The 14,014-nt window shown below is 38.7% G+C and overlaps 1 protein-coding gene across 1 annotated transcript in view; it reads right to left on the bottom strand.

Moving 5' to 3' along the window:
- LOC148333972 (alpha-2-macroglobulin-like protein 1) overlaps positions 1–11,917 on the bottom strand; it is a 29,721-nt gene extending 17,804 nt beyond the window's left edge. The window contains exons 1-17 of the mRNA XM_088301462.1: positions 11,786–11,917; positions 9,388–9,568; positions 8,953–9,109; positions 7,974–8,026; positions 7,274–7,294; positions 6,030–6,198; positions 5,864–5,948; positions 5,542–5,659; positions 5,343–5,457; positions 5,146–5,255; positions 4,368–4,523; positions 3,738–3,971; positions 3,527–3,590; positions 2,181–2,326; positions 1,886–2,035; positions 1,086–1,268; positions 32–113 (exon numbers count right to left, since the gene is read on the bottom strand). Of these exons, the coding sequence (XP_088157588.1) occupies positions 32–113; positions 1,086–1,268; positions 1,886–2,035; positions 2,181–2,326; positions 3,527–3,590; positions 3,738–3,971; positions 4,368–4,523; positions 5,146–5,255; positions 5,343–5,457; positions 5,542–5,659; positions 5,864–5,948; positions 6,030–6,198; positions 7,274–7,294; positions 7,974–8,026; positions 8,953–9,109; positions 9,388–9,568; positions 11,786–11,868 (2,107 nt within the window). The 5' untranslated portion in view covers positions 11,869–11,917. The remainder of the gene's footprint in view (positions 1–31; positions 114–1,085; positions 1,269–1,885; positions 2,036–2,180; positions 2,327–3,526; positions 3,591–3,737; positions 3,972–4,367; positions 4,524–5,145; positions 5,256–5,342; positions 5,458–5,541; positions 5,660–5,863; positions 5,949–6,029; positions 6,199–7,273; positions 7,295–7,973; positions 8,027–8,952; positions 9,110–9,387; positions 9,569–11,785) is intronic.
- Positions 11,918–14,014: the final 2,097 nt, after the last annotated feature.

Genomic DNA, 14,014 nt, shown 5'->3' with positions numbered 1-14,014 from the left:
GGAATTAAAGAATATATTCTCACAAACCTACCTGCTAAGACATATGGATATCTTTGAAGGCAGTTGAAGGGTTTCTTCACATCAGAATTTGTCACAAGCTTGACTCCAATCATCTGAAATAGAGAATTACATTCATTTCAGCAAAGCACATTTTCTTGGAGCTGGTGCGCAGAGACAGCCATACTGGAACAGAAATGCACATTTATGCATAACTCTGACCAGGCGTCCACACAAAACTTTGTGCTTGAACATTGAAACTGGAGTTTGAAGAGCGAGACACCATAGCCACAGATTAATAGCAATCACTAATTCCTTTATTTTTTTTTTTAGGCAAGGAGATTTCTTGGAAATCATTGATAGCAAGTTTTAACTAAGTACTTAACAACAATCACAATATGTTGTTACTTCACAGTAATTTAATGACATTTGAAATACGTCTTTGTCTGCAGGCAAGTTTCAGCGCGGCAATGCACAAGTACAGACTTCATAGAATTAGCCACATAGCCAGCAAATTCCGTTCAGAAAATGACGTTTTAATGGGCAAATAAACTCAAACGTCATTAATTGGTCTATATACCCGCGATATCTGTCTTTCAGTGTAAAACTGTTGGTACGTATAAAAGCAGCCATCAAATAGGCACTTCACTGAATGCGGTGGCATTGTTTAAACACCGTTCCATGCCATTGTGTGTATCAATGATGCCCAAATCATTCTAAGTGTAAAAATCCTCATCTTCCATCCAATGAGAAGATGATGCTAACAAAAGCGAACAAGTTATTGCTTCTCGACAAACTTGTTTTGCTCATGCTCACTTGCATCACTCAAGCACATGCAAATACAAAAACACAAAACAACCATAGCGTCAATAGGCGATCCAAAACATCACTTTCTAAATATATGGACCGCGCTTATTTTACATTTGATCTTGACTTTATAATGAGCTTGCACTCTCAGCCCACATTTTGTGAGTGCGCCACATGTGCCCGACAAGCCCACATTCAAAAGGCACGTGGCCTAAAAATGAGCAGGTGAGTGTAAGATGTACTTAGTGTAGCCTACTTAATGGTCAAGTCCAAATTCTTACTTTAAAGATGCTGTAAACATCATCCTTCTGAGTGGTTGGTCCAAAGAAAACTGAGCGCTTTCTCCGCCGTTCCACCAACTCTTCAAGAATTGGTCTGTACGTGGGATAGCAGGGATATGGCTGAGAGTCTTCAATCTCATACGTGTATCCTGACAGCTTCTGCAGAGGCAGCTGATTGTACACCTGCACAAAGTTAAACACAGTTTTGAATAAGTAATCAAATTATTTTTTTATTTGTGGAGTAGTTTTGCAAATCAATGACTCCATTTGCGTAACAACTTCATAATTTTGAAGAGCAATTTTTTAATTGGGGCAGCACGGCGGCCGACTGGTTAGCACATATGCCGAAGAGGTTGTGAGTTTGATTCCAGGCCACGGCCTCCTGTGTGGAGTTTGCACGTTCTCTCCGTGCCTGTGTGGGTTTTCTCTCGGTATTCCGGTTTGCGCCCGCGTAATCTTATTGGCCACACCTCCTGGCTGACAGAACTGTATTCATTTCCAGTTTGCGATTGCATTTAGCGAGCACGATTTTCTCTCCACAGTTCAGACACTTATTAAATTGCCTGCTATTTTGCTGTTCAATGTTGGATGTTCTCTCCTTAACGCAGCTCCAGACAGACTTCTGTGAAAAGTGTACACAATAACCCAAGCACTTCATTTCAGTGCCAAACAGTTATGTGCCAATCTGATGGTATGCTTAGCAATTAGCATGGCTCCTCCATTTTTTTCTTGTCATCACTTTGTAAAAACGATACTTCTGGGTTGATGCATGTGTTGGTATAAAGTTGAAGGTATCTTACATAGCCAACAGTGAGTTCCTTCTCTGACTGCAGCAATAGGATGCTCTGGTCAATGGCTCTCACAGAGCACAAAGAGCCAGGCTGAGCCTGCAGTTTCAATGTGGTTTTCTCTGCTGGAAGCTCCTGGAGGGACGAGAACTTAAGAGAAACCTGTACAGAAGACAACAGGAGGTCAATGGCGAAAAATCAAGTTTTCAAATGATCTTTTCTTTTTCTACATTAATTTAATGAAATGTCATGAAATGTATGTACATATCAATTTTTTATTGTGTATTTGAAAATCACTGTGTACAACCTTGTTTTTGAGACAGAGCTCAATGGGGAAGTCCTGGCTGTCTGCCACAGCCTCGCCACCAGGCAACAAAGTGTAAACTACAACCTGTGCAAAGGGAGCCAGGTCGATCACTTGTCGGAGGGGTATGGTCAACCCCCCTTTGTTCACTGAAAATGATAAAAACAAGATGCCACGTGTTGTAGAATGGAACTAATAATAATGTGTCAAGTAAGAAAGCCATGGCTTTGACTTCATGAAATTGCAATTAGATCTCACTTGTAATCCTCAAGTCACTGCTTCAAACATTGTCAGGCTATGGCGGATTTGTCTGGTTTTGATTCAAATATGTTTTTGAATGTTGCTCCGTGCAGTGGCGAATATATTGAACTGGGTTAGGGGCCTATCCCAAAAGCCCCCAAAATTATTTGCCTAATCAACTTCAATAGAAAGCTGTGATGTACCTGTACCTTTCAAAATTACAAAAAATATCGAAAAAAAATAAATAAATCACAATGTTTCTCCAACTTACTTGGCCAAGTACTGCATAAATTGCCACCATCATGACTAAAATTAAAATAAAGTACCATTATAGACCCAAGGGCCCTATTTTTGTTCTGAGCACAGTCTAATTGTAAGCATGGGTGGAGTTTGGTATTTTGCTAGACTTTGCACTGGTGCAAAGTCTGCGTTATGGGGGCATTTGCGCTTTGTGCGCCGTTGCAGGATGGAAATAGTCCTTTCCCAGCCAATCCCTGCGGAATACCTCATCTGAATCACAATCTGGGCGGTCAGAGGCTCAGTACGAACCAGTATTTGTGCCGTGTCTGATATTGGGGAAATAGAAATCACTGGGATCCAGTGTATGACAGTGGCAGGTAAAAGATGTCGTCTGCAATGGGCAATTGGAGTCACCGCCGATCGTTAGTCTATTTGCAACACAGCCACAAAAACGCTTTTTACGCCTAGTGCTCGGGCAGCAAAATATGGCCATCATCAAAAACAAGATAGGTTTCATTCCTAAAAAGTATATTTCTTGTCTTTTCAGCCACTGTAACTGTTATGCACAGTCGGAAGGAAAAAAAATCCAATAAAAATTACATAAAATAATAATAAAGGTGGTTCTAAAATAAAAGTTTTTTTAATAATGGAACGGAAATGCATTGTTTCAAAAAGTAAAATCGACCTGAATTGTACTTGGACAGTGATTCTTTTGCGTAACAGCAGAGGGAGCCCAGGTACCACTGGTGATACATATAACACACTTGGAAACTCACTATCACGTGTTTTTTGAATATGGAAGGAACTCAACGTGCCTCGTCACAACCCATGCACGCACAATTGATTAAAATCGAATCAAATTAGATTACCTGTACCCACTGTCACACCAACTGGGATACGATTATGGTCCACAATTGCTCCTTTGGACATCACCTAAAAAGTACACATTGACTCAAAGTGAAGTGAGACTTTATCCACACAGACATTTGAAACTAGTATTTTCAGTGTTCTTCTTACGCGGTGCTAGAATTTTTAATACAGACTGAAGTGAAAGTCAATATTGAGAACAACTGGACCCACCAAGTAGTAAAAGTCCAAGGTCTGCTGTCCTTCCTTGAGCTCCTGTCCCTGGATGATGTACTGAGCTTGCACTGTGGCATCTTTGTCGCAGGAGATCTGATCGCTGAGCATGAGCTTCAAAAAACTTTTGCTCTTGGAGTAGAAGGCAGAAACGCCATGATAGGCATCGTTGTACTGCGGTCTCCGTATATTTGCATTGTACACCTCTTTCTCTTTATCCGGCTTGATCATAGCCTGTTAACCCAAAAACAACATAATGGTGAAATTTGACCATTATTTAGGATCATTCAAGTCTCGTGGGAAGTTGTGCGACGTGGCATCGTCGCCAATTATAGCCAATACAAAATGCATAGAGGTTTTCACACCCCCAAAAAATGAATTAATTAAAAAAACTAAATAAATAATTTTGTGCTGTTGTCTACATCTGCTCATATCGTTAGCATCAGACACTATTTATGCTTACATAGTGTATAGATCGATACATTATGTATCAACAGATTCATTTTGTTTAGCTTGGCATATTTAACCGCTGACTATGTTGGTAAAAAAAGAAAATAAAAATTAAAAAAAAGGATTTTGTTCCGCCAGTATGCACCCTAGTGGCCTAAAAACAACGGATAATTCACAAACCTTAAGATTCACGTAGCCCGCCCAGTCGCTGGTGTCCAGGGTAAACGAGGCCATGCCTTGTGTGTTTGTGGTGAGTTTTAAAGTGAGTGAGTCCGGTGCGAATAAGTACACGGGCTCATTGGCCACAGGTTTATTGTCTGGACCAGTCATTTTGACCTGCAAACAAAATGAACGCGACAAAATGTTTAGCCATTTAAGATTTTGGATGGATAAACATTTAAACAGTCTAAAGTTTAAACATCGTATACGTGCACAATGAATGTGCGGTTGGGCCTGGTTAGTGCTCTGGTTTCTTGGGTGGCATCCTGGGGACTGAGTAGCATCAGACCCTGATAAGCACTACAAAAGGGGCAACCACAGCGCCACCATTTTAACTTCCTTTCTTTGACAAATTAGGTCCTCTAGAGACTTCCAATAATAATTTAGAATTGAACAATTAAAAACTCCTGGTGTTGCAAAAACAACTCTATGTACTTTTGAAAAACTACACATCATATGAGGAAAAACTAACTAGTTCAACAATATTGACCCATAGTAATTGACCATATAAGCCAGTCGAATCATGAAAATGGAATTAATATGATTGCAGTATAGATTTTCATCTTCTAGTGTTTTTTTTGTTTTGTTTTTTCAGAAATATAGTGTTAAGGAATTGCAGCTATTTGAATCAGAATGAATCTAATTGCAGAGGCACAAAAGCAAAAGTATCAAGATGAAATTGTAAATATTTAATACTTGTTGTTGGCTTTCACAACACTTAAAAAAAAAGAGTGAGTACCTTTCCTTGAAATGAGATCCCAGGCTTGTAGGTTTGAGGGACATCTTCAAACGTGAGTGTTCTGATCACGGCACTTAAGCTTGTCTGCCCTGTACCTGTCAGGACCACCCCTAAATGAGAAATATGATTATTAATTAGAAGCAGTCATCAAGTCGTATAGGTAACATGATGGGAAGTAAAATATTCCACCATCTTACCTGTGCCATCCTCTTCCAGTTCGGCATTCACCACAAAACTATCGTCATATATATACTTGTTGAGGGCAAACTCTTTCAAGCTCAACGTTTGTGTGGCACAGCCGGTGTGATCGGTCTGGAAGAGTGTCACTTTTAGACAAAGGTGTTCATGGATTTACATGAAGGAATAGATAATAGAAGTTCTATGTCAGCTACTCACTGTCAGTTTATATTTCTTGCAGATGTTTGACTCCAGCGGAGAACGCCAGAAATATTGGACAGCATTCCTACATAACTCTGCCATGACTGAGCCAATAACTGGTTTTCCATAAGTATATCTGCATGGGGAAGCAAAAGTTCATTTTTTAATTGCTGTTCAGAAATGAAAGGCACAACATTGAACTTGCATGAGTTTCAGACTATTTACAAGACAATTTATTTCAAACATTTATTTCAAATGCTTTAGTTTAAATATCTTTGCATAGCTTTCTTCCTTTGCACAACAAAATGAGGATGAGGAGGAGTCAGACTAAGACACTTACTTTCCACAAACTTTAAACGTGGTCTGCTGGTCCAAGATGGAAATCACAGTCGGGAGCTGAACGGTTACTTCAAATTTGGGCAAAACTAAATAAATACAAATAAATACTCATTAACAAACAAAAAAGGTTATGCAAGCACAACAGTTGCATAGCGATTATAACAGACCATATTCCTTGATCTCAAAACTGTGGGAGATTTTCTCTCCTTTGTCCGTGGTGGCAGTAATTATGTAGGTTCCTTGTGGTGCCTCTGGAATCGTGGCATGGGAAAGATCAAGGATTCCAGCCGTAACAAATTTATCCAACCACTGAGCAATTCGATTGGAATTGGGATCCTACATTAACAGACAGACAGAGGACAGAAATGTCATTATTGACCTGTTGTAGTTTAGTTGCAAGTGACCCCCACCTGAAGAGGCATAGCGCTATTTTTTACTTTCTGTGGCACATAATCAGTGAGAATTCCAGCTTTGATCAATATCTATTAAAAAAAAAAAAAAAAAACTTATATTCTATTCCCACTCCACTGTAAAAAAACAAAACAAAAAAAATCACAACTTGTAGTTCTAGCAATTAAACAGTAATTTAAGTTGGAACCACTTTATTGCATGCATTATTGATTATTATTATTATTATTTATGGCAACAATAATAGTAAGTATAACAAAGCAAGCAAGTCTTTTGGCCCAAAACAATTTGCTGAGTTGTTTTTATTTATCATTTTTTGTAAACCAATATTGCTTTGTTGCGAAACGAAGAAAAGCCATTTTCACAACACCGACAATTAGATCTTGGTGAATTGCCCAACTTAAAAAATGACGGAGTTCACGCAACTTTTATTTTTTGTGGTGCATTCGTTTGTTATGTTCAACTGCTGATAGTGTGAGTGAGTCCTTAAAAACGTACACGCGCACAATAATCCTGTGATTCATATCAAGGCCCCTGTGAAGTCCCTCTTGAAGCATTACCGCCACAATATTATGTCTCAAATGGTTTCACTGTTGCTTTTAGCCACTCAAGTGAACATAGAGGGCCCTATTTTCATACCCTAGTGCACGTCGAGCACAAAGCAAAGTCTAACTGAGAACTTTGGTGGACTTTTTTCTTTCGGTATTTTAGTAGACAGGCACAAATTGAGAGGAGCGTTTGCCACCGTTGTCAGCGTGAACACAGCCGACTTACTTTCCGGCAAATGGGCGCGGCTTCGCATATTCCGTTTAGTCACCTAATCTCAAATCTAGTCTACTTTCAGTCATGGTCTGCATAATTCCCAAACATAGTAAACTAGACAAGCCCTGGCCTGGCATGAACATAAAGATTAGTCAGTTTTTACATCTAGCCCACGCGCAATGTCTACTTAGTGTAAAATTATAGCCTGATTTGTCAGTGAGGCTCAAACTGGGATTCTTACCTGGAGCACCACCACTGTGTACTGAAAAAGAACAAATGGAAAAGTCAAAGTCATTTCCTGGACTTGCTTGTAAATAAGTCGAAACATAACACAGTAGTTAAAAATAGCATCAAAAAGATTGTTGGCAATGACATCAGAGTAATATTATTAGCCATTTACATGCAAGTCTTTAGAGCAAAATAAATAAATAAAGACATCAAAACATACATACAAATCCTGAACCAGAAACAGGCAAGGCACACATACTTTTGGTGACAAATAGCAAAGATAATTTGCCCCTTCTCTTAGTTCCAGCACATACTGATGCCACATTTTCATAAGTAATAATGATTAATATATATTATAATTTTGTATTTCTTTTTCATAAATTTGAAATAATGACATATTTGAAATAGAAAAGTCTATCTCATGGAAGTAAGCATGTTTGATATCAAAAGTATGCCTTGAGCCAGTTGTTTATGAACAGTTTATAAATAAATACCTTGCACTTAATAAATACTACAAATAATAAATTAATAAATACGTTGTACTTGCTGCATGCATTTTTATCGCATTTTTATTATCATGAGAAATCATGTCATTATTGTGTGCTCATTTGGTCCTGAATCGTCTCACACTGTCTCACTTCTTTTTTGTATTCTTTCTTTTTCAGCCTCGGACAAACATGGTGGACTATCATCAAAACTAATTGAAAACTTACCAGCCGGTCCACAGGGATGAAACCTGAATCCATGGAAACGATTCGGAACAGCACTGTAAAGTAATGGCGGCAATTAATGAAAAATAAATGTCAAGCATTCCTTAAATTACATTACATACAGGTAAACTATCGGCGAAAAGAAACAAACAGGGAAGAGAACATTTTTGTCTATGATAGGACTCAGAATATGGTTCCCGAGATAGAAAATTAACATGTGAAATGTTTTTGGATGACAAAAAGCACAATCAGCCACTGATGCCAAAGTGGATGAGTAACGCATGGTTCGAAAAATATTTATTTGCACTTCTAAAAATGTATGGATTAAATTGCATTCAACCTGGTTGTATTCAAACTCGCAAAGTTATTTTCTTAAATTGTATCTGTTTTAAAATATTGATTTAAAACCTGTACGCACAACATACAGCGATTGCTATGAAAACACATCAACGTTTATGATTCTGTGTGCTTTTCTGAAAGACTGCGAATAGTGGCAAGAGTTTTGATAGTCCTGGAAAAACAGCAATGATGTGTTTTATATCCAACGCTCCCTTTTTGACCACGTCAAAGTTAATGGGGCATACCCCATGTGCTGTGTTTTACCGAACAGTAAGTCACTTAATTTCACAATCGTATGATCACCAAAAATATTAAAACATGTTTTATGTGGTTGATTCCCATTGACAAAACTCTTAGTTTGCTCTGCCTTTCACACATCAATGGGTGAGTTATCTTTTGCCTAACGTAGTCTTGCATAAAGATAATACTTAAAAAGAGAAGTTTGTAATCCCGCAAAAAAGGTTTTGTTATATTTCTTAAGAATGAGCCTTAGTGTGAATGAGCCTTAGGCAGCTGAGAGGAATCACATGTCCTTGACATCTCGGATTATCACCTCTTTAGGAGTTTTAATTCATCCAACATTCCCGCATTACCCCAAAAAGTGCCTCTCAAATGTCAACGTTTTGATTGTGGTGCTTCTTACCGGTCTGTCCAGGTTTGTAGATAGGTTTATCTGTCTGGACGATGTGGATGAAAGCAGGGGGCACAATGAGGATTTTGGTCTTCTTGTACATGGTGGCACTCTCCCCTTTCACAGAGACATTTATGGTTGCCACAGTACGAGTGCGCACTGTGGGGACCTACAGTGCCCAGAAACACACACAGACAAAAACAGATAGCTTGTAAATTGAGAAAGGGGGGAGGAAAGAGAAACAGTCCAAATGTGTCAACTATAGAATCACTTTATGTTTATATAGTGTACGTGTGCACGTGAGTGTGTGTTGAGGGAGTAAGAATCAGGCATAGAGAAAGTTTTTATAGCGGAATGCAGGTACACTGGCCTCAAATAGAAAGCAGCCGTTGTTAAGCTGGCCAAGAAATGGATGGATGGATATATATGGGTCAATGAGAAACGTACCTGAAAGTTCAGGCATTGGTAAAAGTCCTGTTTGACGTCCTCCTTCAGGATAAGAGTGCTGCCAGTGTCTGTGACCAGGGTGATACTCAACACAACGGGCTCTGTGGGCCCCTGGATGAGGGCACACAGCGTTTCCTGCGACCCGCCTCTCACCTGAGAGCTCACGGTCACGGCAAAAATGCTGCATGGATGGAAAGAACATAATCATTGCTTTAGCGAAAAACCTGTGTCACATGAATGCAGTTTTTTGGGAGATGGCGAATGCAGCAAATTATTGAAGAGTGACAAGTCAAAGTTTTATATGTTTTAACAATATTAATTCCACTGGAGAAACAACTATGTCACATGTTGCGGCCAGAGTTTAGAACGCACAAATAAAAAACAGATGTTTTGATATGTTTCCAATTACAACTGAGGCAATTGAATTGTACCAGCATGTTAGGTTCCTCGCTACCACATACTGCCGTGAACTGCCCCATTTCCATCCTCGATTCCACAACCGCAAATAATAATAATAATGATAATGACAATAATAATAATAATAATAATAATAATACAAATAATAATAATTAAAACATACAGAAAAGTTCACAAAACAGTGGCGATTGTGAACTTTTATGTATGTTCCCCTTTATGGGAATAGTTAAGTAAACTCAATCTAGATCAGATGAGATTAATATATTGTTGAGATTTATTATTTGTTTATTTCTGTTTATTTTTATAACAAAAGTGCTTAAAGGTTAAGTGTCTCTGTTTAAATATATCCCCAAAACACAGCTAAAACCCCCAAGAATGGCAAAGCGCGACATATTGGACTTTTCTGAAGTGGCGCTCAATGAACCCTGAATTAAATCCTCTTGAACATCTGTGGTGGAAGGAGCTCAAACAAACCATCTTGAGAAAGCACCCTTCAACCCGGAGACAACTGGAGCAATTTGCGAGTGGAGAATGGGCTGAAATACCTGAACGAGGTGTAGAAGTTTCACTAAAAGTTACTTAAATTGTTTGCAGTCATTTCCTCAAAAGGTTGTGCTACAAAATATTAAGGTTAGGGTAACATTAGTTTGTTATTTAAGATAATTATGCTGAACCTCATTTCAAATGTAATGCCTTATTTCCTAATTACTAATTTTCATTCAAGTTGTATTTATTATTATTTATATTTTTCAATTAAGAGAACACACAAAACCCAAAATTAATTGAGCCCCCTCCTTCTCCGACCATCCTTTGCAGCAGTCCACACGTGTAAGGTATCTGGCGGCTTCACGCTGTCGCCATCTTCTGGTCAGTATAAAAAATACAGTAATTAATATCTGTTTCCAACAGACAGTGCTTTCAAATAAGCTTTTGATGGAACAATGCCAAACATCCATCCATTTTCTACACTGGAAAAATGGGGATATTTACTTGAAAAAATACCTAGGAATGTTTTTTCATTCAGAAATTGAAAGTATATTTTACAAGAATATTTTTAGAATACATTTTACTAGATTATTAAAAATAGGTCACGTAAGGGAGGGCAGGTTTTTTTTTTTTTTTTTTAATACATTACATTTTACACGCAACGAAACTGGTCGTTGCTGAGGATCAAACCCACAACTTGAAGGTTGAAAGGCAGTCTCTTTACACCGGAGCCATGCCGCTCCCACTGTATCTGAATATATTGCTGATGTATATCGAGGATTCCACCTGACACGAGCAATACACGAATGCATGGAAAGAGAAGCACGTCTATGATGCAGAGTGGCCTGGAGAATGAAGGTTCGATCCTCACCCACATTGAGTTGCCTTGTGTTTGAAATATGCTGTCTTAATAAAACTGCCTTACCTTGGGTCAACCTTCTTTTACATTTATTAAACTATTAAAATGAAATTTAAAAAAACACTTCTTTTAAAATGTACTTAGAATTTGATAGCCTTTGCTAGATTTTCTTTTTTTCAAGTAAATCTCACAGCCAATTTTTTAAATAGTGTACCACTGATTCAGGGTTAGGTTATGAAAGCAGAACCCAGACTTCTCTCTCTCCTGCCACTTCATCATCTCTCTGGGAGAATCCAAGACCGGACCCACCTGTCTCTCTATTGGTTCCATTTTTCAGTCACTGAACAAGACCCTGTGTTACTTGTGCCCCACTTGGGGCAGTATCTCCTCTACAACCAGAATTTCCTCTAAGCCGTCCAGAAGTCGTTTTCCATGGCTTACCCAATGCCAAAACACATATACTCTCATATTACACAATTAAATAAATGTTGAAGAGGCCGCAGTAGAAAGATCCATGTTAGTACAAATCTTGAAATCGTAATAAAAGCAGGCCCTGTCCCGAGTTAATACTAAGATGCGAGCTGCACACTTGTTTTGACTCTCGAGATAAGTCAAGTCAAGACTGGCTCTACTTACGTGTCATGGAGATGAGCCGAAGACAGACTTGGCAGAAAGACCAATGCAAGTATCACCGCCAAGGTGTGGCGGACACGTGCCATGTTTGCTCAGTTCTGACGGGACTGAGAGGCTTTTTGCACCAGTGCACCCAGACACTGATGCAAACCTTTTGGACTTTGCCTTTTTTATACTCTCTGAGCCACCGCTTCTTCCTCCTCTTTCACCATCCTTTTTCTTTGTAGTCTCCACCCTGCTGCCTAACAAGTTTTTCTCCCCAAAATTCCAAACCGGACCATCTTGCTGCCAGTGGTCCACTAATTATGAGGAATTTTAGAGATGTGGGTGGGGAAAAAGGCCAAGATGGGCCTTCGATCAGTTGTGCCTGTGAGATTGCACTTTACAGATCATGATTTTTTTTTTTTCTTCTTTTTTTTAGAATTAGAAATCCCTTTATTGTCATTGTACTCAAGTGTGCAACGAGATTAGAGGGCTCCCCTCTCCAGTGCAATACAACAATAATACAGACAAATATATAAATTAGATAAATAAATAAGAGAGTGCAATGGAATTTAGTACTGAATAGGGTATATAAAAACACATCACGATGCTGTTCTGCAAGGTAAGGGTGTTCTCGTGTGTGTGTGAGAGTTCAGAATGGAGATGGCTCTCGGAAAGATGACAACTCATTGTATTTTATCTTTTCATGAAAATCTTCCCGCAAGTCAATTGAATGGATTTGCTTCCGACTCTGACTTTGTGTACATTAAACGCCTAAAATGTGAATTTGAATCACAAATTGTCATGCAAACTTGCTCATTTTGAACATTTGTGTAGACAATCGTCAGAGTGAAATGTGTTCAGTATGGTGACCGTGACGACTGCAAATGCCACAACACAACAACCAAAATGCAATGACAATGGACCGACAGCAGAAGTGTCACAATGAAAACAACCGAAGTTATTGCAACATATAATCTATTTGGCAATGGAATTTTGTGGAGTCACGGCCAGTCAAAAAGTGTCATGTCATAACCCTGGCAACAAAACTCCCGTCAACTCTGCATCTCTTGCAACTCAGTCATTTCAGCCCATTATGGCAATTAGTGCCGGCCTCGCCTGGAGCAATTTTTCACGTGTGCTGTCCTAAGTTCTAAATGCAGTGATTTGCGAAATGGGAAGTAAAATACCCATTTCCATCTTCTCATCCCAAATGACAATCAAACACATGATAGTGTGCAGTGCTGCAATCGCGTTTAACTTTGTCTCTGTTTTAAATGTTGCAGTTGTGTATGATTCAAAAAGGCTCAAAATGTTGTCGTCAAACATCCACTGATGGTTTGCCTCACCCAAATCCGTCACTTAATTTTGCAATAAAGTTGTATTGTATTGTATTTGTGGTGCTTTCCCAAAACTCATTTAAAACAAGTATGGCAAAGAGCGACATATTGGACTATTATAAAGTGGCCCTCAATGAACCCTGAACTAAATCCTATTGAACTTCTGAGGAAGGAGCTCAAATAAACCATCTTGAGAAAGCACCCTTCAAACCGGAGACAACAGGAGCAATTTACACCGCATTTTCTGGACTATAAGCCTCTACTTTTTTCCTAGATTTTGAATCATACAACGATGCGACTTTTCTGTGGATTTTTCTTTCGCCGATAGGGGCGCTCTATAGTTCAGAAAATCCGCTAAATAAATCTTATTTCTCAAAGTTGTTGCCGTGTTAAAAGGCACTGTTTACACAATATTTTTATGTACCTTTATGTGCATTCACTGTACAAAATCGTTCTGTACTTGCAGTACACAACACATTTTTTTCAACAAAGAAAACTGCGGCTTGTGTATGTTTTTTTGGGGGGGAGTTCCAAAAAGAGTTGCTGCGGTTTATATACGGGTACATCTTATGGTAGGGCTGGGCGATATGACCTAAAATCAATATCGCGATAAATTGGGCAATTTTACCTCAATAACGATAAATGCGCCATGAATTCCCCCTGAGGAACAAAATCAAAATAAATGCAGGAAATGCATATTAACTGTTTTTTTTTATTGACCAACTGGTACACATTACTTTCAACGAAAAATAAAAGTACAAAAATCATTTGAATAAACATTCAAAATGGCTTGCTTTACATGACTTTGAACAATGTCACAAAGAACAGGAGAAAAATGGTACCTCTCACAAAATCTTTTTCTGCAAATATATTGTGCCGAGATGCTGTAATGCCATTTGCAAAAGCCTAG

The sequence above is a fragment of the Idiotropiscis lumnitzeri genome, chromosome 7 (assembly GCF_059441095.1).
Source record: "Idiotropiscis lumnitzeri isolate Australia: NSW breed Sydney's pygmy pipehorse chromosome 7, RoL_Ilum_1.0, whole genome shotgun sequence".
Taxonomy (NCBI): domain Eukaryota; kingdom Metazoa; phylum Chordata; class Actinopteri; order Syngnathiformes; family Syngnathidae; genus Idiotropiscis; species Idiotropiscis lumnitzeri.
The sequence above is the reverse complement of the archived record's forward strand: the minus strand, read 5'-3'. Positions and strand labels throughout refer to the sequence as shown.